The 26,981-nt window shown below is 37.4% G+C and overlaps 1 protein-coding gene across 1 annotated transcript in view; it reads left to right on the top strand.

Annotated features, from left to right (window-relative positions):
• Positions 1 to 26,978, top strand: part of STYX (serine/threonine/tyrosine interacting protein) — a 46,357-nt gene extending 19,379 nt beyond the window's left edge. Inside the window, exons 4-11 of the mRNA XM_055289344.2 lie at positions 1,875 to 1,972; positions 8,016 to 8,076; positions 8,771 to 8,807; positions 9,198 to 9,237; positions 9,329 to 9,379; positions 11,461 to 11,533; positions 20,873 to 20,966; positions 23,070 to 26,978. Of these exons, the coding sequence (XP_055145319.1) occupies positions 1,875 to 1,972; positions 8,016 to 8,076; positions 8,771 to 8,807; positions 9,198 to 9,237; positions 9,329 to 9,379; positions 11,461 to 11,533; positions 20,873 to 20,966; positions 23,070 to 23,143 (528 nt within the window). The 3' untranslated portion in view covers positions 23,144 to 26,978. The remainder of the gene's footprint in view (positions 1 to 1,874; positions 1,973 to 8,015; positions 8,077 to 8,770; positions 8,808 to 9,197; positions 9,238 to 9,328; positions 9,380 to 11,460; positions 11,534 to 20,872; positions 20,967 to 23,069) is intronic.
• The last annotated feature ends 3 nt before the right edge of the window (positions 26,979 to 26,981 follow it).

Raw genomic sequence — 26,981 nt, 5'->3', positions numbered from 1 at the left:
AAACAAAGGACTTAATGTTGAATTTGTTGTGGCAATTGGCACAAATCTCAATATAGAACACTGGTTAATTATTAATCTTACCAAATGCTTATCTCACTTTCCCTAACTCAGGTTACAGTCAAGAAATACAAAGATAATTGAATTCTAATCTATGCTGACATAAAACTTGCTGCAGAAATTAACACTTAAAACTTGCAAATTATATTGTCTTAGCTCAGGCTGCTCAAACAAAATACCATAGACAGGGTGGCTTAAACAACAGACGATTATTTCTCTGAGTTCTGGAGGCTGGAAAGTCCACAGTCATGGTCCGGCTCTGGTGAGGACCCTCTTGCTGGCTTGCAGATCCCCCCCTTCTTGCTGTATCCTCACACGGCCAAGAGAACGAGTTCTTGCCTCTTCTTACAAAGGTACAATCCTGTCATGGAGGTTTCTACTCTCATGACCTCAATCTAAAACTGATTATCTCCCAGAGACTCCACCATCACATCTTGGGGGTAAGGATTTCAACATATGAATTTGAGGTGATGCAAACATTTAGTTCATAACACATATAAATTATTTTTTTTTACTTTGCTCATGAATTATTAGTGCTACCGTTTTGTACTATTTAAAATGCAGAAAATGGGAATTAAATATGTAGGATTTAAAACTGAATGTGTCAGGAAATTCAAGGTTATCTGATTCTCATGCCATCGTGACTTGTTCATTTATTGAACAGGTAATTATTGGACAACTTACCTAGTTATACATACTTGATACTTAAGTGAATTGTATTATATATTTTACACATACTATGTATCAGTGAACAAGTAATCTTTTCTGTCATGGAACTTAATGCTCTAGGTAATAAAATAACATCTATAAACTCAAACCTTATCACTAGCAAATAAAAACTTATTATTTGGTAATTTCTAGAATTGTCATGTTAAATTGCTTTAAGTATGGAGCCAAAAGCACCACAGGTTGAGTATCCCTAATCTGAAAAATCTGAAATGCTCCAAAGTGAAACTTTTTGAGTGTCAGCATGACAGCACAAGTGAATTCCACACCTGACCCCATGTAATGGGTCACTGTCAAAATTTTGTTTCATGCACCAAATGACTGTATGAAATTACATTCAGAATATATGTATATGGTGTGTGTGAAACATAAATGAATTTTGTGTTTCAACTTGGATCCCATCCCCAAGACATCTCAGTATGTATATGCAAATATTTCAAAATTTGAAATCTGAAACACTTTTGGTCCTATCTTGGGACCAGCATTTTAGATAAGGGATACTCAACCTGTATTGAATATAATAAGATGTCATTGAAGTTGCCATTTTTAACTTCAGGAAAATTTTTAAATGGTGAAAGGTTAATTAGATTCTGTGAAGTATGTAAATTAATTCTGACTCTTAAAGTATACCAGGAGAGGCAAGGAGTTGTCTAGAGATTTGGGTTCCAGTACTGCTGTTAACTAGGTCAGTGATGTCCAAGTATTTGGTAACATAACTGTTTTATGTCTTAGTAGTCCTCTCTAAAGAATAAAGATTGCAGTCAATATATATAACTACCATTTATTAAACACTTGCTGTGTGTCCCAGGTGCTATGCCAAACATCTTACATAAAGGTTCCATTAAGTTCTAAAATTATAGGTATGAAATATCCCTGTTAACCTTTTGAAGACATTAGTGTATTAATCTTGAATCATTGAAATATCTTGCTGCCCACTTCAGGTATATTATAAAATTAGCTTTAATCCCCTGGACTTAAGCAGAGATGTGGGTTCTGTGTATTTTCAAACATCTGTGTTATATAGTAAGATGATGTTTGATATTTTAAAATATTTGTCTTTCCTGTCCTCCCCCTGCTTTTTTTTTTTACAGCTACCTATACTACAGAAACATGGAATAACCCATATAATATGCATACGACAAAATATTGAAGCAAACTTTATTAAACCAAACTTTCAGCAGTTATTTAGGTAAGAATTATTGCTATGATTTGTAAAACACTTAATGAAGTTTCATTTCAGGTTTTGTAGCATCAGTTGTTTCTGTACATATCTAGTTTGTAAAGATGGGTCATATAGTACATAGTTTTTTAAAATAAATTTTACTTAAAATACTTAAATAATTTATGCCCATAATGCAGAATTCTAAAGGTTCAAAAGAGTGTATTTTGTCAAGAAGTTTCTGGGAAAGTAAAAATAAAAAAGAATTTTAAAATAATGTATACTGAAAAATAGGTTTTAGTGCACATTATTTTATCTCTTGAGGGATAAAGGAATTGAGTATCTAGGGGATAGGTATAGGGAAACAGCATCTACTGTTACCTCTTTATTGGGTAGTTTTCAAGTGTTAGGTTAAATTTATGAGTATAGTCTTATAGATAAACTTTTGTTTTTTTACATTGGCTTTCTTTTTTACTTTATATTTTTTGGAGATTGGTTTATATCAGTATGTATATCAAACTGCTTATTCATTTTAAGTTGCATTGTAATCCATTGTATGGCTATACTAAAATTTATTCAATTAGTCTGTTAGACATTTAGATTGTTTCTGGCCTTATACTAATACGTATAGCATATAGTGACTATCATTGTCCATATTACTCAATTTATATGTGAGCATATTGATAAGGCAAGTTTGTAGAATTGCTGGATATAAGAGTATGAACATTTTAAATTTTGATAGATGTTGCAGATTGTTTTCCAGTGCGTTGTATCAGTTTACGTTCCCACTATCAAGTATGTGAGAGTGACTCTTCCCTTGGTATCTCTCCAAAATGGAATTATGAAACATTTTTAATTTCTCAAAGTCTAATGGAGTAAAAATGGTATCTCATTTGATGTTCTTATTTATCTTGTAAGTTCGGTTGAGCATGTAATGGTTCTTAATGTTCTTTATTTTAACTTCATTTTTAAAATAGAGTATATTACACATTGTACAAAAGTGAAAGGGTATGTAAACATATATAATGAAAGTAACTCTACTTTTTCTCCTCTCAACCCGAGCCACCTTGCTCCTATCCTGGGAGGCAGCTTCTTCCTTCAATATCTATGTAAAAGTATATATGTTAAAAATATCTTAGGCCAGTGCGGTGGCTCACGCCTGTAATCCCAGCATTTTGGTAGGCCGAGGAGGGCAGATCACCTGAGGTCAGGAGTTCGAGACCAGCCTGGCCAACATGGCAAAACCCCATCTGTACTAAAACAAAAATTACCTGAGTGTGGTGGCATACGCCTGTAATCCCAGCAACTCAGGAGACTGAGGCAGGAGAATTGCTTGAACCCGGGAGGCAGAGGTTACAGTGAGCTGAGATCACGCCACTGCACTCCAGCCTGGGCGACACAGCAAGACGCCGTCTCAAAAAACAAAACAAAAAAAATGGCGCAGTGGCTTACGCCTATAATCCCAGTACTTTGGGAGGCTGAGGAGGGTGGATCACAAGGTCAAGAGATTGAAACTTTCCTGGCCAACACAGTGAGACCCCGTCTCTACTAAAAATACAAAAATTTTCTGGGCGTGGTGGCGCGTGCATGTAGTCCCAGCTACTCAGGAGGCTGAGGCAGGAGAATCACTTGAATGTGGGAGGCAGAGATTTCAGTGAGCCGAGATTGCCCCGCTGCACTCCAGCCTGGCGACAGAGCAACACTCTGTCTCAAAAAAAAAAAAAAAATTTAATGCTCTGCTTTATTTTTAAAATGAAACCAAACTATAAATATCTGTAAATACAAGATACATACTCTAAAATACATTGTGTGAACATAGAATACTATGTAACCATGAAAAAGAATGAAATATATGTATGTGTTTGGATTTGGGATGATCTCCAAGATAATGCATTACATGAACAAAGCAGGGTGTGGAACAATGTATATATTCGCAGTGTGTTGAGTAAATATATACATACTACATTCAGTATATTTATTCTTATATATGCATAGAAAATTTCCGGACCAACAGGCTAGAAACTTCATAGTGATTGCTTCTAAGAAGGAAAATTCAGGGCCTGTGATGGTAGAGGGACGTATTTTTCTTTCGTTTTTTTTTGTTTTTTTGGGTTTTTTTGGGTTTTTTTTGAGATGGAGTCTCACTCTGTCACCCAGGCTGGAGTGCAGCGGTGTGACCTTGGCTCACTGCAACCTCTGCCTCCTGGGTTCAGGTGATTCTCCTGCCTCAGCCTCTTGAGTAGCTGGGGTTACAGGCATGCACCACCACACCCAGCTAATTTTTTTTTTTTTTTTTGTCGGAGTTTCGCTCTGTTGCCCAGGCTGGAGTGCAGTGGCGTGATCTCGGCTCACTGCATCCTCCACCTCCCAGGTTTAAGCAATTCTCTGTGTCAGCCTCCTAAGTAGCTGAGATTACAGGCGCCCGCCACCACTCCTGGATAATTTTTTTTGTATTTTTAGTAGAGATGGGTTTCACCATCTTGGCCAGGCTGATCTTTAACTCCTGACCTCTTGATCCACCGGCCTCAGCCTCCCAAAGCACTGGGATTACAGGCGTGTGCCACCGCACCTGGCCTAATTTTTGTATGTTTAGTACAGACGGGGTTTCACCATGTTGGCCAGGCTGGTCTCAAACTCCTGACCTTGTGATCTGCCCGCCTCTGCCTCCCAAAGCGCTGGGATTTACAGGCGTGAGCCACTATACTCAGCCGAGGGACATATTTTTCATGGTACCCTTGGTATCCATGGGGGATTGGCTCCAGGAACCCTCATGGATAACAAAATCCTCAGATGCTCAAGTCCCGTATATAAACTGGTGTAATATTTGCATATAACCTGTGCATATTCTCTCATATATATTAAATCATCTCTAGATTACTTCTAATACTTGTACAGTGTAAGTGCTGTGTGAATAGTATTGGATTTTATTTTTATTATTTTTAATGTTGTATTTTACCTTATTTTTTGTTAATGTTTTTGATGGTCATCGGTTGAATCCACAGGTATGAAATTCTTGGATATGGAGGGCTGACTGTTTACTTTTGTAGTGTTTTTTTTTTACACCATATTTAGTTTATTAAAACTAGTTACTAAAAAGGAATATCCCAAAACACTGAATTTTTTTTTTTTTTTTTTTTGAGACAGAGTCTCGTTCTGTCATCCAGGCTAGAATGCAGGGTTCACTGCAACCTCCGCCTCCCAGGTTCAGGCGATTCTCCTGCCTCAGCCTCCTGAGTAGCAGAGATTACAAGCATGTACCACCACACCTGGCTAATTTTTGTATTTTTAGTAGAGACGGGGTTTCACCATGTTGGTCAGGCTGGTCTCGAACTCCTGACCTCGTGATCCACCTGCCTTGGCCTCCCAAAGTGCTGGAATTACAGGCGTGAGCCACTGCGCCTGGCCTGAATTTTTTATAATTATGAAAGAAATACTTTTTCTTTTTTTTTTTTTAGACAGGATCTTTCTCTGCTGCCCAGGCTGGATTGCATTTGCGTAATCTCTGTTCATCGTAGCTTTGACCTCTGAGGCTCAAGCAATCTTCCTGCCTCAGCATTCCAAGTAGCTGAGACCACAGGTGCACACCACTGGACCAGGCTAATTTTTTTTATTTTTTGTAGAGATGGGGTTTTGCTGTGTTGCCCAGGCTGTTCTTGAACTCCTGAGCTTAAGTGATCCACCTGCCACAGCCTCCCGAAGTGCTGGGGTTACAGGCATGAGCCACCACACCTGGCCATGAAACACTTATTCTTTATAAAAGTACTTTGGAAGGTATAGAATGTAGAAGAAAAATATTTAAATCATCTACAATTCCACAATTTAGAGAAAACACTTTTTTTAACATTTGGAATATTTCCTTTTAAATCGTTCTCTGTTGTGTATGTGTATTTATGTATATACGCATAGAATTATTAAAGAAAATGAGAATGTTGTATTTTAAAATATCAAACTATATAAGGTGAAACTAAAGAAAAAATAAAAAAGCCAAAAAGTCATCCTATTCATTTCTAATGTGTACAGACTTTTTGTTTTAAATTATAATGTTGTTGGTGCAGGTTCTTTATCCTAATGGAAGAACCATTTCCCCTTAAACTTTTACAATACTAGCTTCTTAGAGATTGGTAGTTCTACTAGTAGTTCTTGACACTGAAAATGTTATTCGCTAAAATATTTAATTTCATTCTGAGTTAACATTTTTCCCCTGAAGCATTATTTTATGTAACTGGAATACCCAATCACTTCAGGATACAGTCATTGTCGAAATCCATCCTGGGGTTCAGCTTCTGTGTTTTTTTTTTTTTTTTTTTTTTTTTTTTTTTTGAGACTGAGTCTTGCTCTTTCACCCAGGCTGGAGTGCAGTGGCACAATTTCGGCCCACTGCAAACCTCTGCCTCCCTGGTTTAAGTGATTCTCCTGCCTTAGCCTCCTGAGTAGCTGGGATTACAGGTGTGTGCCACCATGTCTGGCTAATTTTTATATTTTTAGTAGAGACAGGGTTTCACCATGTTGGCCAGACTGGTCTTGAACTCCTGACCTCAGTCAATCCACCTGCCTCAGCCTCCCAAAGTGCTGGGATTACAAGTGTGAGCCACCATGCTCAGCCTCAGCTTCTCTGTATTAAAGTCCTGAATTCTTTGAAGTTGTTACCACCTAAATGATCATTGAAGAACTGTAATTTTTAATGCAGAATTGTTCTTAAAACTAATTTTAATAACTTAGCTAATTGCCTATAGTTGTGTTAATAAACAGTGGTCTTAGAAATGCTTAGAAATGGAAGTTTTTTACAAAATAAAATAAGCTAACATATTTAAAATGCCTTACTTTTAAGTATTTTGTAAAGTGTAAAATTCAGGACAGGTGCTCTCTCAGCTAGTTGTTTGTTTGTTTGTTTTTTTGTTTTTGTGGTTTTTTTTTTTTTTTTTTTTTTTTTTTGCTTTACTAAAGATTAGTTCAAACAGTGAATGTTTGACTCATGGTTCCATAGACCATACCTTCTGTTTTATTTGTTCCTTCTCTTAGACTTTGGACTTCCTCTGAAATGTCCTCTGTAGGTTTGTGAGCAGGGGTCACAGGACCACTTAGAGAACAATCTTCTGGTCTTAGAGAAATTGGTAGAAATAAAAGAATAACATAACAATTACAGGTACTTTTGTCTTTATTTCTAGGTCCACTCTAATCTAGAGGAATGTATCTTCCTGCTTGTGATTTTTCTATTTTAACCAGATGGTTCATTATATGCAAATAAAATATGTATTTATTTTCGAGATAAGAAACTTGCTCTGTTGCCCAGGCTGGAGTGCAGTGGCCCAATCACAGCTTACTATATCCTTGACTTCCAGGCTGGCACAATTCTACCTCAGCCCCCTTAGTAGCTGGGACTATAGGTGCACACCACCACACCCAGCTAATTTTTTAATATTCTGTAGAGATGGAGTCTCCCTCTGTTGCTCAGGCTGTTCTCGAATCCCTGGGCTCAAGTGATCCTCTCACCTTGGCCTCCCAAAATGCTGGGATTACAGGCATGAGCCTTTGTGCCCAGGTTGATGGATTTTTTAAATACTTAAATATCAGAGATGTTGGCCGGGCGCGGTGGCTCACGCTTGTAATCCCAGCACTTTGGGAGGCCGAGGCGGGTGGATCACGAGGTCAGGAGATCGAGACCACGGTGAAACCCCATCTCTACTGAAAAATAGAAAAAATTAGCCGGGCGTGGTGGCGGTCGCCTGTAGTCCCAGCTACTCGGAGAGGCTGAGACGGGAGAATGGCGTGAACCCGGGAGGCGGAGCTTGCAGTGAGCCGAGATTGTGCCACTGCACTCCAGCCTGGGCGACAGAACGAGACTCCATCTCAAAAAAAAAAAAAAAAAAAAAAATATCAGAGATGTTAATGTGGTGTTTCAGGTTTTAGTGCCTTCAAGCAATGTAAAAATCTACCACACAGTTCTTGGGAATATGATACTTTGAAAGTTGTTTTGTATTCTTGCCATGGTTACCAAGAAATAATGAGTTATTTTTTTAAAATACATTAAGTGTTTTACTTAAAGTGTGCTTATCACAAAATACTCTATTTTCAGATATTTAGTCCTGGATATTGCAGATAATCCAGTTGAAAATATAATACGTTTTTTCCCTATGGTAGGTACCAGTATTTTTTAAATATCACTTAAAATTTATTTATGATTTGACTTCTTAGTTGTGCTTCTTTTTTTTTGAGACAGAGTTTCACTCTTGTTGCCCAGGCTGGAGTGCAATGGCGCAATCTTGGCTCACCACAACCTCTGCCTCCCGGGTTCAAGCGATTTTTCTGCCTCAGCCTCCCAAGTGGGTGGGATTACAGGCATGAGCCGCCATGCCCAGCTAATTTTGTAGTTTTAGTAGAGACGGGATTTCTCCATGTTGATCAGGCTAGTCTCAAATTCCCGACCTCAGGTGATCTGCCCGCCTCAGCCTCCCAAAGTGCTGGGATTACAGGTGTGAGCCACCGGGCCCAGCCCCTTTAATTGTGCTTGTAAAGCTTACTACTTTTACTTTGCTATGACTGAAAATTATGTGATTGTGTTTTTAAAAGAAATGAATTATTTGTAGAAAATTTTTCTATGATCTCCAGAAATTTGAGGAATCATATCGTGAATGTATTAGATTCAAATTAAATTTTGGCTTCTTTAATTTTTTTGGACTTGTAATAGTTCTTTGTAGCATTTTGGAAATTTGTGAATTTAAATAATTTTTATATGTATAAATTAGGAAATTGTTTTCAATAGGTTTCATTTTGTTTCATTATATGCATTTATTTTATGCTTACACTAATCCACATGTCTTTTGCCTCCAGACTAAGGAATTTATTGATGGGAGCCTACAAATGGGAGGTAAATAATATTTCGTTTCCTTAACTAATGTTTATATTTTGATTATTTGTTAATTTTTTAGTTGCTATTTGTCTTAAATGCAGGATATGGAAGTTACAATTATATGTGGTAGCTTACTCCCAAATTTGTATTTTCCCAGTTACTTGTTTCATTTGGATAGGCTTTCTGGAGTATCCCTGTAGACTGTTTTCAAATTTTCTGTGAGCTTTCAATTTCTTTAATAAGAGTCTGCTATATTCTCTACACAATTAATAATAACAAATTGTAAAGATTTGAAAATATCCAAGTGATTATAGTATATAAGGAAGGAGTTACTTTACTGTGGTTTCAATACAATTCAGCTGCTGACTCAGGTGTTTTCTATTAGAATAACAAATTCATGTTTTTCAGGAAAAGTTCTTGTGCATGGAAATGCAGGGATCTCCAGAAGGTATGAAGTTAGAAATAATCTTTCTTTCTATAACATTTAATTAATGGGTTGTATTTTCTGGTTGTTTTTAAAATTATTTTCCCCTCTTCAGTGCAGCCTTTGTTATTGCATACATTATGGAAACATTTGGAATGAAGTACAGGTAAGAAAATACCCTAAAACCTAGCCACAGTTTAAATTCTCATTAGAATGAAGCTTAATGGGAATGGTTTGGAAGTTTGAAGTTCTTATTCCCCTGATTATTTTTCATGTAGTCATGTTTGATTAGGCAGGCCCTTATTCCATGGTTAGTCTTAACCTAATTTATCTACTTGTATAGATATGCATAGGCTAATATGGAAATCCTATGGAAAACTACTTACCTACCACAAGGGTATTGGTTGGTATGAGTATAAAAACTCCTGACCACAAATGTTAGTGCTTGCCTTATTTAAAAAGCTAATTTATCATGTTCTCCTTTAACAATAGTTGGATGAAAAATTACCTAGGAATTGTTTGCAGCATCTATTTACAATTCAGAATAGTCTTTCTTATCAAAAATCATCTTTTCCAAGCATTCTATATAGATTTTTTAAAAGATAGGGGGTGGTAATGAGCTTCTTGCCCCAAGACAAAGCAAAAGCCTGGCCAGTGTACAGTATTTCCTTTCTCAGTTTTTCTTGTTCTACAAATTAGAAATCTTACAGTAATCATTGATACCTCCTTCTATTTCAGTCCCCTTTTATATTTAAATTAGAATGGAAAACTTTGCTTAAAATATCTATTAAAGGAATATTATTTGAATACAAATATTTATTTTATTTTTTTGAGACGGAGTCTCGCTCTACTGGCAGGCTGGAGTGCAGTGGCGCGATCTCAGTTCACTGCAACATCTGCCTCCCAGATTCAAGCAATTCTCCTGCCTCAGCCTCCCTAGTAGCTGGGACTACAGGTGCATGCCACCACGCCTGGCTAATTTTTGTATTTTTATTAGAGACGGGTTTCACCATGTTGGCCAGGATGGTCTCGATCTCTTGACCTTGTGATCCACCCACCTCGGCCTCCCAAGGTGCTGGTATTACAGGGGTGAGCCACTGCACCCAGCCTGAATACAAATATTTAATTGAAAAAAGATTAAACATGTATTGATGGACTTTATGTTTTTTTTTTTTTTTTTTTTTTTTTTTTCTTGAGACGGAGTCTCGCTCTGTCGCCCAGGCTGGAGTGCAGTGGCGCGATCTCGGCTCACTGCAAGCTCCGCCTCCCGGGTTCACGCCATTCTCCTGCCTCAGCCTCTCCGAGTAGCTGGGACTACAGGCGCCCGCCACCACGCCCGGCTAATTTTTTGTATTTTTTTTTTTTTAGTAGAGACGGGGTTTCACTGTGGTCTCGATCTCCTGACCTCGTGATCCGCCCGCCTCAGCCTCCCAAAGTGCTGGGATTACAAGCGTGAGCCACCACGCCCAGCCTGGACTTTATGTTTTATATATTGTTTTTATTATTGGGAATTTTGTCAGAACATGAATGTTGGAAATAACTTGTATTTATTGGGTCTCTGTGCTATGAGCTCAGTACTATTATAGGCACTTTTATCTAATTTAAGCCTCATAACAACAAAAGTAAATAAACCTCTTTAACCAGTGATAGTATTTTGAGCTTGAACTTGTACTATATGCACAAAATGCTTACATTTTATATATTTATTTTAGAGACAGGGTCTTCCTCTGTTTCTCAGGCTGGAGTGTGGTGGCACAGTCATAGCTGACTGTAGTCTCAGACTCGAGGGCTCACGTAATCCTCCCACCTCATCCTCTCAAGAAGCTGGGACTATACCACATCACTGTGCCTGGCTAATTTTTAAATTTTTTGTAGAGATAGGGTCTGACTACATTGCCCAGGCTGGTCTCTAAGTCCTGGCTTCAAGCAGTCCTCCTGTGTCGGCCTCTCGAAGTGGGGTTACAGGCACGAGCCACTGCACCTGGCCACTTTACACTTATCTCCTATTCATAGTAGTTCCCCATGGTAGGTGTTACTAGACCCTTCATTTTACCAATGGACAAAATAGAGCTTAGAGAAGTTGAGCAAGCTGCTGTAAGCATATAGCTGGTGAGCAAAGGAATTGTGATATTTAATCTCATCATACTTTTTCCATTATAACTCATTACCCCTCTCTATTGCTAAGTTGTGATTATGATTAATTCATTAAATAATGCTATCACATTAATATTCTTTTTCTGTTTTCAGAGATGCTTTTGCTTATGTTCAAGAAAGAAGATTTTGTATTAATCCTAACGCTGGATTTGTCCATCAACTTCAGGTAGCTTCTCTTTTCTTCCTCTTTAAGGCAGTCGAAAGTAAGATATAAAATCTTCTGTACATGTAATTTAGGTGTGCAATTTACTTTGTGAATACTTAAAATTGCCATAATCTGACTACTTTGATCCTTTATTCAAGTTTATATATCTATTTAGAAGCATTTTCTTGGCTGGGTGTGGTGGCTCATACCTATAATCCCAGCACTTTGGGAGAACAAGGCATTTGGATCACTTGAAGCCAGAAGTATGAGATCAGCCTGAGCAACAAAATGAGGCCCAATCTCTAAAAAATAAAAGATAAAAAAAAATTAGCCAGTCATGGTGGTGCATGGCTGTGGTCCCAGCTACTCAGGAGGCTGAGATGGGAGAATTGCTTGAGCCCAGGAGTTTGAGGCTACAGTGAACAGTGATTGTGCCTTTGCCCTCCAGCCTGGCCCATAGAGTGAGACCCCATCCCTAAAAAATTTAAAAAAAAATTTTTTTTTTTTTTTCTTGGCCGGGTGCGGTGGCTCACGCCTGTAATCCCAGCACTTTGGGAGGCCGAGACGGGAGGATCACGAGGTCAGGAGATCGAGACCATCCTGGCTAACACGGTGAAACCCCATCTCTACTAAAAATACAAAAAAAAATTAGCCAGGCGCAGTGGCAGGCACCTGTAGTCCCGGCTACTCGGGAGGCTGAGGCAGGAGAGTGGCATGAACCCGGGAGGCGGAACTTGCAGTGAGCTGAGGTCGCACCACTGCACTCCAGCCTGGGCCACACAGTGAGACTCCGTCTAAAAAAAAAAAAAAAAAAAAATTCTTAAAGGCTGGCATTACCAAGAAAAAAGGGTTAAAGACACATTATCAAATTTAAATAAAATAATTGCTGTTAGAAATGTCTTTGATTTTTTTTTTTTGTTCATTTTGATCACACAGAGCATAAGACAGTTTTGATTCTAAGTATACTAACTATAACAGCTTTTTCTATTCTATGTTTATCTTTTCCATGTTGTTTCATATTTTGTTGATGCCTGGCAGATGCACTGAAAAAGATGATAAGTCTGTGAATTAACCTGATTAGATCAAGTTATTCAGTTTATTCCAAGAGGCAAAATCATAGGCTGCAGAATGTGCTCTGGCTGATTACATCCAGTTATGTAGGAATAAAGCTCATGTTTCAACATCAAGAATATTTATTACAAAATATATTGTTGTAGTTACCAAGCTTTAAATTTTATTTTAATATTTAATTTACTTTTAATTTTTACTATATTCAAAAGAGATACAGTGTCATCTGTGTTCAGCCTGTTTATGTAAAATGTTTGTCTTCTAACTTTTTAAGTTTCTTTGCCTTTTACCATGTTGTAGAAAACATTGTTTTTTTCATTTTTTTAAATTATTTTTTAAGCTTTTCTTTTTTTTTGTGGATGCATAGTAGGTTAGATATTTTGATACAGGCATGCAATGTGTAATAATCACATCATGGAAAAATAGAGTATCCATCCCCTCAATCATTTATCCTTTGTGTTACAAACAATCCAATTATGCTCTTACTTGTTTTCAAATGTGTAAAAACATTCTTTTTTAAAATTAATTTTTGTATTTGAAAGAGTAGTATATGCATATGTTTAAGAAGATTGGCCTGGCTCAGTGGCTCACGCCTGTAATCCCAGCACTTAGGGAGGCCGAGGTGAGTGGATCACCAGAGGTCAGGAGTTCGAGACCAGCCTGGCCAACATGGGGAAACCCCATCTCTACTAAAACTACAAAATTAGCTGGGTGTGGTGATGCATGCCTGTAATCCCAGGTACTCAGGAGGCTGAGGCAGGAGAATCGCTTGAACCTGGGAGGCGGAGGTTGTGGTGAGCCGAGATCATGCCATTGCACTCCAGGCTGGTCAACAAGAACGAAACTCCATGTCAAAAAAAAGAATATTGGAAATATCCTGATAGGTACATCTGTGTGAATATATCTGTAAGGTAACTGAAGTGGAATTGGTGGATTCCAGTGCATTTGAAATTTGATAGATGTTTCCAGATTGCCTCCAAAAAAGATGAAATAATATAAACTTATACCACCAGGAAACAAGGATTGCCTGTTTCCTCTGAGTGCCTATTTCCTCCTACCCTAATTAACACCAGTAGCCAAAAATGTTTTTTTTGTTTGTTTTGTTTGTTTGTTTTGTTTGTTTGTTTTGAGATCCAGGCTGGAGTGCAATGGCACCATCTCGGTTCACTGCAACCTCCACCTCCCAGGTTCAAACAATTCTCCTGCTTCAGCCTCCCAAGTAGCTGGGATTACAGGTGCGTGCCACCACGCCCAGCTAATTTTTGTATTTTTAATAGAGATAGGATGGCTGGGTGTGGTGGTAATCCCAGCACTTTGGGAGGCCGAGGTGGGTGGATCACCTGAGATCAGGAGTTCGAGACCAGCCTGGCCAACATCGTGAAACCCTGTCTCTACTAAAACTACAGAAATTAGCCAGGCGTGGTGGCGCATGCCTGTAATCCCAGCTACTCGGGAGGCTGAGGCAGGAGAATCGCTTGAACTTGGGAGGCGGAGGTTGCAGTGAGCCGAGATGGCGCCATTGCACTTCAGCCCGTGGAACAAGAGCAAGACTTCCTCACAAAAGAAAAAAAAAATTGAGATTGGGTTTTGCCATGTTGCCCAGGATGGTTTTGAACCGCTGACCTCAGGTGATTCACCCACCTTGGCCTCTCAAAGTACTGAAATTATACCACTCCTGGCCCAAAAATGCTTTATCAGATTTTTGTGATCATTTGTTGGTGTTCCTCTCACCGGTTTGTAAGAGCTCTTTTTATATTATGGAAATCTATTTGTAGCCTACCGATTTGAAATATCATTTTTATTTTATACCAAATTCTGATATGTCCTTTAGAGGTTTGAAGTTTTCTTTTTTAAGGTGCTTATAGAATGGCTAGTTGTAGTTTTTGAACTGTTCATATGGTGACTTGAGTTACTGGATCACATTAGATTAGATTTCCTGATATTGAATCATCCTTTTGGTCCAGCAATGGATCCCACTTGGTTATGATAGACTGTTCTGTTAATGTATTGCTGGATTGTATTTGCTAATCTTTTTGCTCAGGACTTTGGAATCAGTTAAATAGTAAATTGGTTTGTCTTTTTTTTTTTTTTTTTCCTGTACTATCCTTTTCTGGTTTTACTGTATCACAGTGTTCTCATTTTTCAGTGGAAGGTTTCTATTTCTCTTGGTGCCATGGATCAACTTAAATTAGATTGGAGTTACTTGTCTCTTAATGCATTAGTATATGGCACCTGTGAAATATCTGACCATAATGTTTTATCTAATTCAGTTATTCATTATTTCATTCATTCATATATTTTGACAGCAGACCAATTCTCAGACAATATTCTTCATTTGGTGTATCGGTCTGATTTTCTTTTCTTTTCTTTCTTTTTTTTTTTTTTTTTTTTTTTGAGACAGAGTCTTGTGCTCTGTTGCCCAGGCTGGACTGCAGTGGTGCAATCTCAACTCACTGCAACCTCCGCCACCTGGGTTCAAGTGATTCTACTGCCTCAGTCTCTGGAATAGCTGGGATTACAGGTGCCCGCCACCATGCCTGGCTAATTTTTGTATTTTTAGTAGAGACGAGGTTTCACCACATTGTGCAGGCTGGTCTCAAACTCCTGACCTCAGGTGATCCACCTGCCTCAGCCCCCAAAGTGCTGGGGTTACAGGTGTGAGCCACTGCTCCTGGCCTGGTTTGATTTTCTGATACTCCTCAGGTCACTTTGGATGTATTTATGATCTTCTATGTAATCATTGATTTCATAAGAGTTCTACATAGAATTAAGGAAAATAATATCTTGTACTTTAATATCTTTTGGTTCTATTATTCTTTTTTCTTCATCTGGTTAGTCCATGTTGTTTTTCTGTATTCTAATTTCTGCCTGCTTGGTACTTTGCTTTAGTGGTGTTTGCTGCTGCTGTTGTGAATTTCCTGAGTTGAAAACTTGGTTTCTTTTTATTCTTTCAAAAATTCAAGGCTATTAATTATCCTCTTTGCATTGCGTTAGTTGCATGCTGCAGATTCTCATCTGCATTATTTTTATGTTATAGCTTGATATTCTGTGATTTCAGTTTTGGTTTTATTTTTTATCTAATATGTGTTGAGATTTTTTTTATTGTATAGGTGACTGGGTTTTAAATTTTTTATTTTTGTTCATATTTAGTTTTATTACATTGTAATCAGAGAATGTTTTGTTAGTACTTGTATTTTTTGATGTTTTCTTTGTGGTTTAATATGTAGTTGTTTTCATGAATTTTATGGGCATTTGAAAAGAAGATGCATTCTGTTTTCAGGGGATAAAGTTAAATGTATTTGTCCACTTGATCTGTCTTGGGCTGAAATCAGTGAATTGAAATCTATTACTATATTGTGTTTATTTTTTCTTCATTTCCCCTTTTTTGGTTCTGCGAGTTTTTTTTTCTATACTTACTATTTGGTACGTAAAAATTCAAGTTAGGTTTTTATTTTAGTTGTACCCTGTTTAAATTTCAGGTTTTTTTTTTTTTTTTTTGGAGACAGAGTCTTGCTCTGTTGCCCAGGCTGGAGTGCAGTGGTGTGATCTCGGCTCACTGCAACCTCTGCCTCCTGGATTCAAGCGATTCTCCTGCCTCAGCCTCCCAAATAGCTGGGATTACAGGCATGCGTCACCACTCCCGGCTAATTTTTGTATTTTTAGTAGAGACGGGGTTTCACCATGTTGGCCAGGCTGGTCTTGAACTCCTCACCTCATGATCGTCCCACCTCGGGCTCCCAAAATGCTGGGATTACAGGTGTGAGCAACCATGCCTGGACAAATTTTGGTTATTTTACCTTGCAATTAACCTGGTTTAATATTGTGAATCCTACTCTTTCTGTTTGCTTGCTGCCTTTGGAGTTTTCCCATTCCTTTTCCTTCAAGCTTTCTAAATCACTTGATTTTAGATGCTTTTCCTCAATATAGTCTAGGACTGAGTTTTGCTATTAGATTTGGTATCATTATCTGTTTCCTAATAGGTGAATTTAACCCACTTTCATTTACTGAAAATGACAGATACAATCTTATCTGTCATTATTTCATATTATGCTTTCTGTTTTAAATGAATCCTTTTTTTAACCTTCTGCTATAGTTTAAAATTTTTTGGTGTGTTTATGTTTGTTAGATAATTTTTAAGGTTTTATTTATTTCCTTTTCCTTTTTTTTTTTTTTTTTTTGAGATAGATTCTCACTCTGTTGCCCAGGCTGGAGTACAGTGGTGTGATCTCAGCTCACTGCAACTTTTACCTCCCTGGGTTCAAGCGATTCACACACCTCTGCCTCCCGAGTAGCTGGGATTACAGGCATATGTCACCACATCCAGCTAATTTTTGTATTTTTGGTAGAGACAGGGTTTTGCCATGTTGGCCAGGATGGTCTCGAATTCCTGAGATCATGTGATCCACCTGCCTCGGCCTCCAAAGTGCTGGGATTACAGGCGTGAACCGCGGTGCCCAGCCCTTAATCCTACATTTAAACAGGATTCAGCCAATCCTATTACCTGTTCCAGTGTCTTTATTAAACTCTTAGACTTTATTATTTTTATGAATAGTTCATGGAAACTATATTCCCATGGAAACTCCCTTTGCATATTGGAAAATATTTTTGTGTTGCCCTTATATTTGAATGACAGTGGATAGATATAAAATATGTATTTAATACTTTTTCCCTAGTGATTTTGTACACAGACTTGGTATTAAATATTTTTTGTTTTTTGGAGATGGAGCCTCACTCTGTCGCCCAGGCTGGAGTGCAGTGGTACAATATTGGCTCACTGCAACCTCCACCTCCCGAGTTCAGGTGATTCTCCACTTCAGCCTCCTGAGTAGCTGGGATTACAGGCACATGCCACCACACCCAGCTAATTTTTTATTTTTAGTAGAGATGGAATTTCACTATGTTAGCTAGACTGGTCTCAAACTCCCGACCTTAGGTTATCTGCCCTCCTCAGCCTCCAGAAGTGTTGGGATTACAGGCGTGAGCCACCGTGCCTGGCCTAAATACTGTTTTAGAAAAGTTTGAAGGCAGACCAATTTTAAGATTCCCCCCTTAGGTGAATTGATTTGTGTCAGGAGAAGGTTGTCTAGATCAGTAGTCTCCAACCTTTTTTGCACTAAGGACCAGTTTCATGGAAGACAATTTTTCCACGGATGGGGTGGTGGGGGAGATGGTTTCAGGACAAAACTGTTCTATATCAGATCATCAGGTATTAGTTAAGGAGTGTGCAACCTAGATCCCTCACATACCATAGGGAGGGATAGGTTTACCATAGGGTTTGCGCTCCTGTGAGACTCTAATGCTGCTGTTGATCTGACAGGAGGCAGTGCTCAGGTGGTAATGCTCCCTGGAGTGCCACTCACCTCCTGCTGTGTGGCCCGGTTCCTGACAGGCGATGGACCGATTCTGGGGTCTGCAGTCCAGGGCTGGGGACCCCTCGTCTAGATGACCATAAGATGCTTTATCAAGGTGTATCCTGGTTTTTTGTGTTTTTGTTTTTTGAGAGGGGTCTTGCACTGTCACCCAAGCTACAGTGCAGTGGCACGATCATGGTTCACTGTAGCCTTGACCTCCTGGGCTCAAGTGATCTTCCCACCCTAGCTTCCTGAGTAGCTGGGACCACGGGTGCACACTACCACACCTGGCTAAGTTCTTTGTTTGTTGTTGTTTGAGACAAAGTCTCACTCTGTTGTCCAAACTGGAGTGCAATGGCGCAATTTTGGCTCACTGCAACCTCCGCCTCCTGGGTTAAAGCGATTCTTCTGCCTCAATCTCCCAAGTTGCTGGGATTATAGGCATGTGCCACCAAACTCAGCTAATTTTTGTATTTTTTGTAGAGAGACGGGGTTTCACTATGTAAGCCAGGCTGGTCTGGAACTCCTGACCTCAGGTGATCTGCCTGCCTCGGCCTCCCAAACTGCTGAGATTACAGGCGTGAGACCACACACCTGGCTTAGTTTTTTAAATTATTTTTGGTAGGGATGGGGTTTTGCCATATTTTCCAGGCTGATCTCAAACTCCTGGGCTCAAGTGATCCTCCCACCTTGGCCTCACAAGGTGCTGGGATTACAGGCATGAGCCACTATATCCAAGATGTATCTTGTTGATTGCTCTACATCAGTTTTTTTCTGAGTCATAGTGTGCCCTTACCACTTGCAAATTCAAGCCTTCCCTTATTTCAGGAAAGTTGTCTTCTATTGTGTATTTGCTCTTTTGGTTGTTCTGTTTCTTTTTCTTTTTAGTATACCGCTTACCCTGGTATAGTTTATGTTCCCTTTTTTGTTATTTGCTATTTTCTCTGTAATTATTTTCAGCTTTGTTCTTTTTTTTTTCCACTTGATTTTTCTCACGTTTGTTTTCCATGTCCCATGCTGCATTGTTTCATTAAATATTTATTTGGCATTGTTTTAGTTAGGCACTGACAGTAAAGCAGAGAACAAAACAGACAATAATCCTTGACCTCATGAAACTTATTTAGTGGGAGAATCAGACAACAAACAAAATGTAGTAGGCCAGAAGTAATGAATCCAAGAAATATAAGGCCATGTAAGGAGGGTGGGACAAGAATTGGATTTTTAGAAGGGTGGTCAGAAATGGGCTTACTGAAAAGTGATATTTGAGCAAAGACCTGAAGAGATGCACGTATTTGAGGAAAAACATTCGAGGTAGAGGAATAAGTGTAAGTGGTTTGAGGTGGGAGCATAGCTCTTAGAAGGATACTCATTTCATCATAGGGCCAGTCCTCTCACGACCTCATCCCAACTTAATCACCTGCCGAAGTCCCCACATTAAGTGTTTGGACTTCAACATATGAATTTTGAGGGGAATGCAAACATTCAATCCCATAACTGCCATGTTTTCTTTGATTAATTTGTTCATAGTTTTCATCTGCTTCATGGTATGAGTTTTATGGCATTTTCTTTATGACATTTGGTTATGCTCTTGCTTTTCTGTTTTTTTTTTTTTTTTTTTGCAAAATCTTTGAGTAAGACCTAACTCTGGTTCCTTTTTGATTATTGGTCATCTCTGAACTGGAAGTGTTCATCTTAGATCAGCTATTTACCCAAGAATAAAATTGTGGGAAAGGGGCTAGAGGAGTGGTTGGGGAAGGCAGACAGCTTGAATTTTCCCAGGTTCCTTTGCTGGCATGAATCAGTGAGTAAGAAGCAGAGCTGCTTATATCACAGGTTTATTTTGTTTAAATTGATAAACACTGATTCATGTTAGAATCACCTGGGGAATCCTTACGCATGCCAACGAAATGAAAATCCGTGAGGGTGGAGCCTAGGTATATAGGTTTTAAAGTGCCTCAGGTGATTCTCATGTATATCCAGGCTAGAATTGCTGATTTAGCCTTTACGTTTAGCTATCCAAGATCAACTGATGCTTGGCTACATGCAACCAAATTTCTCTTCTGCCTTACCATACTTACAGCCTGCTGCTTGCAAAAAATGGCAGGTGTAGGTGTTCGCATTTTCCTTAATATGTCTCACCTTCTTCCATAGGCCACTCATATTTCCTGACTTTGTCATATCATGCAAGGGCTTGTTGGTTTTATTTTAGGTCACCTTTTTTAGCGAGCTATGAACTGTACCTACTCTGGCCCACAGAGGAGTTATCTGCTATGCCTAGCTTAGGATGGTTGTATTTTTTTTTAAAATTTTATTGTGAAGTTATAATATAGAAAATGCATAAAATGTAAATAAACATCCATGTAACTATTGCCCAAGTACAGAAACAGAATGTTTACCAGGACGCCAAAAGCCTTTTTCATGATGCTTCTCAAGCACAAATCTGTTTCTCCCTCCGTAAAGGTAACCGCTGTCCTGGCCTAGATGGTAATCAGTTCCTTTTCCCCTCATTCTTCTCATTTTCAGGGTAATGGATGTTTCCTAGTTTCATCAAATGTTTTCCTTGTTTTCAGAAAAGAAACAAAAATGGCTTTATTCTTCTATCTGTAACTGGAAGCAGAGGACTATTGAGATTGCCAATTTAGGTTTTTGGTGTTTTTTTGGGGTTTTTTTAAACAGATGAAGTCATTATAGCTAATGCCATACTGACTGGCAGTTCAGCATGCAGTACCCTAGTGCAAGCTATTAGCCTGACTTGATTTACCGTTATCAGTAGTTCTGAATTTATGAGACAGGAATTTTAAACTTCCATTTCTCTTCAAACAGTGTGGCACTAGATTTTTCAATACAGACGAAGAATACCAACAGTGTATACATTAATCACTATTTTGGGTATCCAAGAATGTAAATATATAATTAAGTTAATTAACTTTTTGTTTTTTAGGAATATGAAGCCATCTACCTAGCAAAATTAACAATACAGATGATGTCACCACTCCAGATAGAAAGGTCATTATCTGTTCATTCTGGTACCACAGGTAAGGATTTTTTTCTTTTTGGAGAAATTTGGGAAGAAAGATAATGAAAGGTGGAGAACTTGCTACAAGTTACACTGAACAATTTAAATTGTTTAGAAAACTTGTTAAACTATTGAGCTAATTCCAAAGGAATTCATTTTATGATGAATAAATGTGTACTATATTAAGCTTAAGTCTTTTAAGTAGTAGTACATCCGTGTTGTAAAGATTAAAATAATAAGAATCTGGAGAAGGGGCTCTAAACACGCTTAGGTGATCTTATTAAAAGTAAAGGGTGGTTCATACAGCCTGTAGGGTGGCTAATGTGAGCTGTTTTTCTCTTGCCATCAATATTTCCATCCTTTCCTCCCTCTGTTGCTATTTCAGAAGTACCCTAAGCCCCTTATTTTCAAAGTTAATCCAAGCATGCTCTCAAAGTCTTCCTTTCCCAAGACCTTGCTACCTGTGTTTATCACCTTTGTTTCTCTCCCAACAAAGCACACAAGGCATTTTTAATTTATTTCCAGTTTTTCCTACCCCACAGTTCACTTCAACCTTTGAACCAACAGTTATATAAGGTAGTAAGAACAGCTTATATACTTAGTTAGCACTGACCTGGCAATTGAGGACAGGTGATCTGATCCACAAGTATAGAACTCTTTGCACTCTACTGCACCGCCCATAGTGAGTAATATGACTGTATATTCATCCCCAAGGCTCAACTTCCTAATTGTCATGGACTTTTTCCTTTCCTTTGCCACATCTATCTAATAATTGCTTTCCACATCCTATAGGGTCCGTTTTGTCAGTATTGTTAACATTCCTTTCTTTTTTTAATAGTGACCTTAATCTAGTTCAGATCCGGATTTGCCTCCTTTCCAAACTCTTGTTATTTGGTCTGTTCTGTACATTGTGGCCAGACTTATTCCCATGAAAGATATTTCTAATATTGATATTTTTCCTTTGTCAAAGCATCTTCTGGCTTCATTCCTACAAAAGTTTATAGAATGCCATATGCCCTTCTGATTTTTTGGTTTCTTTCTCTCATTGTTCCTCTTTATGTCTACATTTCAGAAAACAACTACTGATGGTTTCCTGTGTGTGTCTTCTTTTCCCCACCTAAAATGCATCACATTTAGTCTCCCTATTCTTGGTTCATATGTCATCTCCTCAGGAAGACATGATGGTTAATGCACTCTTCTCTAACCCCTAGTCATTTGGAGTTCCCATAGAAGCACAGCACTTCGTCTGAAACTTAATCACAGTATCTGAGTTTAGCCTAAGGGCTAGGATATTTTATCTCATTCAGTTGTATTGATACTATATTTTTATCTTTATGAATTTTATAGTGAAACATTCTTCATATTAGAATATGCCCTCTGAATTAACATTATTATTACCATGATGTAACAGCCCTGTAGGGCATAAGTTTAAGGTCGTGTCATTGTTAGGCAAAAAACATAGCAGACCCTCTGCTGGTTTAACTGTTCCCTAAAGTTTTCCTCCATTGAAGAATCTAATTTCTTGATTATAACTTTTGGGGATACAGAGATAGCTTTGATTCTATGTGGGAGATTTCTGTACTAGCAGATGCTGATGTGAAGAATAGATACAAGAAAATCTCTTTATATGTTACATGCCTTCCTTTCTCCCAACCTAGACTTCCATAGCTTCAGTGGAAAAATATTTTCAGCTGCTCTTCATAACAGCCTCTGTGAAAGCAAAAAGATTATCTACAAAAAAATTATACAAATACAAGATTAATTTCCTAAATTTTATGCCTTAAGTCACATGTTTATGGTGCCTAAAAAATTAACTTGATAACTAAACATTTATGTATTATCTCTTTAAGAGGTCTATTTTCACACTAGTTCAAAAATTATTTATTTTATATGCAACACCTAAGACATAATACCTGAGAAGGAAAATATATCCTGTCATGAAGATTAAAAAGTTATAATATTTAGGTAATTTATCACAAAGGAATTTACTAAATTTTGCTGTGTCAGTTGTGGAATTTTCATAGTGTATACAAGATCACTTAATAACAAAATTTTACTCGCTGTAACATTTTAACATGAATTTATTTTAGTGCCCTTTTAATCTTCATGCAATAACTTTTAGGTAGTTTGAAGAGAACACATGAAGAAGAGGATGATTTTGGAACCATGCAAGTGGCGACTGCCCAGAATGGCTGACTGAAGAGCAACATCATAGAGTGTGAATTTCCATTTGGGAAGGAGAAAATACAAGAGACAATTATAATGTAAAATGGTAAAAACATATGTAGTTTTTTGTTTTTCAGTTACATGTTGCTTCCAGACATACTTCTCTGCAACTTGTTGAGCAACATTTTAAGATGTTGGACTTCTGCAATAGATGGCACTGATGGTTTTACTCCTTTTTTTAAAACACACACACACACACACACACACACACTCACTCACACACTTTACAAGTTTTATTATAAACCAAGAATTTTGGACTTACAAAGAGGTATTATTGCAATAATGCACTTTTCATACTTGAAATTTATTTGTATGATATAAAGTTATTACTTTAAACAAAATGCAAGTATGGGGGGATTGTTTATAAAGTTTGGGTAATTTATAACAAAAGAATTTGCTAAGGTTTGCTAAAATTCATTTTTCTGTTCTATATATTACATTTTTAACATAATTTTACAGTTCAATTTTATGATGGAGCCTCTTACAGAAACATTAACAAAATGCAGGAATCTGCCACGTTTCTTTTTTAGTATAACTTAATAGCTTATCGTTTTATTTTTTATACTTCTTGTTCCATTATTAATCTTTAAATCATAATCCTAATTAGCTGTCTTTAACATGATCTAATTATTGCTTCCTTTCTTATTACTTTCCTAATTTGTTTATTCTATATTTTAAAAACTACAGTTTCAATGATAAAATGTTTTGATTTATAGTACCAAGTGCTTAAACACAAGGATAGTGTTAGATTTTCAAGTGACTTTCCTTTTTGCATTTTTTGGCGGTAAAAGCCAAATGTTGTATTTGTTCTTTTCAGAGTTGTCCAGCCCTTTTTTCCTTTGTCCAAAATGATTCTAAATAGAATCTAATAAACCAATGTAGCATTATTTTTTCTAAATGAAGCCCCAAAAAAGAAAAGTGCCTTGCATCATTTTAAAAAAATAATTAAATCCTCATGACCTCTAAATTAGTATGTAGAACACTGAAAAGTTCTTAACATTTTTGTGTTATTTCCTTTCTTCTTAAACCATAAATTAGTTTAAACTGAAAGTATGAGGCTGGAAGAAACATTAGTAAATTATTTGGAATATAGAATGTTTACTCTTTCCTTTTATGTTGTCTTAATGATTCTGTGAGATTGTTCCGGCTCAGACAGAAGCTTTTCTTTGGGGAAGGTGATTTGTGGGCAATTCTAGTGTATTTTAAATTAGCATTTTAATCCATTCTTGACATTCAGTTAGTCCAGATCTGCCCCATAATTTGCTTAAGTAAAGTCACTTTATGCATTTTTGGCTCTCTATGTTTTAGTTTGTGTGTATAAAAGTTCTAAGAAAACATTTTTGCTATTTTAAGTATGTAAGGGAAGAGAGGAGTGTTTTTAACTTTTTATAGTTGATGACTTTAGGGTAGCACAAACAAAACTCCTTTGTATCTAACTTTTCTCAATCCTCTCTTGAGGTGCTTTACTAATGGGAATGATTTCTATATGTTCCCTTGGTACCAAGAGGTACTATGCAAAGTAACCTATTACACCAAGTTACTTGCTTTGCTTTCCTCTCTATGATGTGATAATACAGTAAAAGCTTTCTTACCCAGCATAGTGGGAGAGTGGAGATTAATTAAAATTGTTAATTAAGAGTTAATTCCTATTGACCCAGGTGATATTCCTCTTCTGATTTCCCTCCCCTTCCCTTATCTTACCACCGTTTGCATATTGTTAATCTCATTGTCATCCAGTATTCTGCTTTGTGATTAGGTCCTTTGATGTACCGTAGTCTAGTGGAGTCAAGATTTGCATTGGGTTTTCTAAAATTCCAGTTGATACAAGTTCGGATAACACAGCTTTCCTGTATATAGATCACTATTGGGCAGGTCAGCAAAGATCTCTTACAGTGTAATAACAATCTATGATGCTTCATTTAGCAGAAACTCTGCTTAAAAGTATCTTCATAATAGTAAGTTTAGGTTTTAAAAACTTGTTTCATAAATATACATATACCCTCTCTAGTAGTCTGGCCAAAAGAACAGATTTTGTTATTGATAATTTGTAGCTTGTAATTTTCCACTTTTTCTATCCACTGTAATTTTTATGTTGTCACTAAAGTGCCTGCCCAGTACTGTATATTACAGTCTCTCACAAACACTGGGAAAAGGGACTGTCATCATCTTGAGTACTCTAGGATATATATATATAGATAGATAGACAATTTTTTTTTTCTTTTTTGAGATGGAGTCTCTAATGTCGCCCAGGCTGGAGTGCAGTGGCACAATCTTGGCTCACTGCAACCTCCACCTCCCAGGATCAAGTGATTCTCCTGCCTCAGCCTCCCGAGTAGCTGGGATTACAGGCGCATGCCACCATGCCTGGCTAATTTTTGTAGTTTTAGTAGAGATGGGGTTTCACCATGTTGGCCAGGCTGGTCTCAACTCCTGACCTCAAGTGATCCACCCACCTCGGCCTCCCAAAGTGCTGGGATTACAGGCTTGAGCCACTGTGCCCGGCTGAGTACAATATTAATGTAGACAAACCATGACGTTTATTATTTCATATAAGAACATTACAAGTTTGTTTTTTCTTGCATGTCTGTCCACCTAATGTTTAAGTAGTTCTGGTAGCTCTTCCTAATCTTTATTCTATTTGATTCCATTTCTGTGATTCCTTTATTACCACTGATGTTTTGTGATAGTTAACTATGATAAATTTAACTAATCATGATTTATTTTCTAGAGTATTTAAAGAATGTATGAGTGACCACCCAATTCCAACATCAAAAGTGTAATCTGGGCCCATAATTTATAGTGAAATTGTATCAAAACATAGGGAAACTGTATTACTATCTATTTTGAAAATATGAAACTTGAGTACTGAAAATATTCAAACCTGGAATGGCAGTATTCTAATTTCAGTTAGTTGGTTCATATTAATTTCTTACCTATTAGATGTTTAAACAGCAGTGACCTTTACTTGTATCTACTCTATGGCGGAAATGTTAAACCGTGATAGCTTTTGCTACCAACTCAACCACTTAACTTTTAGAGCAGTTTTGGGGAGATTTTATGCTTCATCTGAGTTTAGAAGTAATGTCAGAAAATGTTAAGCATGTCTGTATTAAGAAAATACAAGGTTTCTAATTGTCTTATTAATATGGTAATTCAAGTGAATTAGAAATATTTAACTGCAATCTTGAATTATAAAGTTGAGATATATATATATATATATATATATGTATCAAGATCTCAACTTGATGTAAAGTAAATGAGCAGTTACCTGGCAGATTTTTTTTTTTTTTAAATAACTGATTTAATCCATAATCCCATAACAAACATAGCTTCACCTCAGTATTTTCTTTCTTCGTTCAACAGTGCTCCAATAAGAGAATGCTAGAAAATAGATGAGAAGTACTGAAAGACCTTTTTTTTTTAATTGATTAGAAAAGTAAGTCTCTAGGGTTTTTGCTGGAATTTTTTTTTTTTGTCTTTCCCATCTGTGGCAGCTAAAACAAAAATCACTCAAAATATTCAGGTTTACATGTTAGCTCTCTCATAGGGAGTTGCCATACCTCACAGTTCAAAGTGTATTCTATAGATCAGTAACATTATACTGACATGTAATTGCAATTTACTATGCAGCAAAAATGATTCAAGAAAAATAACCTACAGTGTCTGTATACCTTTGTATACACAATTGCTTAAGTTACTCTGCTTTTAACATTTGTACTTGGATAAAATGCTTATGTCTGTATAGGAATGTCACAGTGCAAGATGCTGCTAGCCCAGGCACAAAGTATTAAAATTATTTTGTGAAGAT

This window comes from Symphalangus syndactylus, chromosome 8, assembly GCF_028878055.3.
Source record: "Symphalangus syndactylus isolate Jambi chromosome 8, NHGRI_mSymSyn1-v2.1_pri, whole genome shotgun sequence".
NCBI lineage: Eukaryota > Metazoa > Chordata > Mammalia > Primates > Hylobatidae > Symphalangus > Symphalangus syndactylus.
The sequence above is the reverse complement of the archived record's forward strand: the minus strand, read 5'-3'. Positions and strand labels throughout refer to the sequence as shown.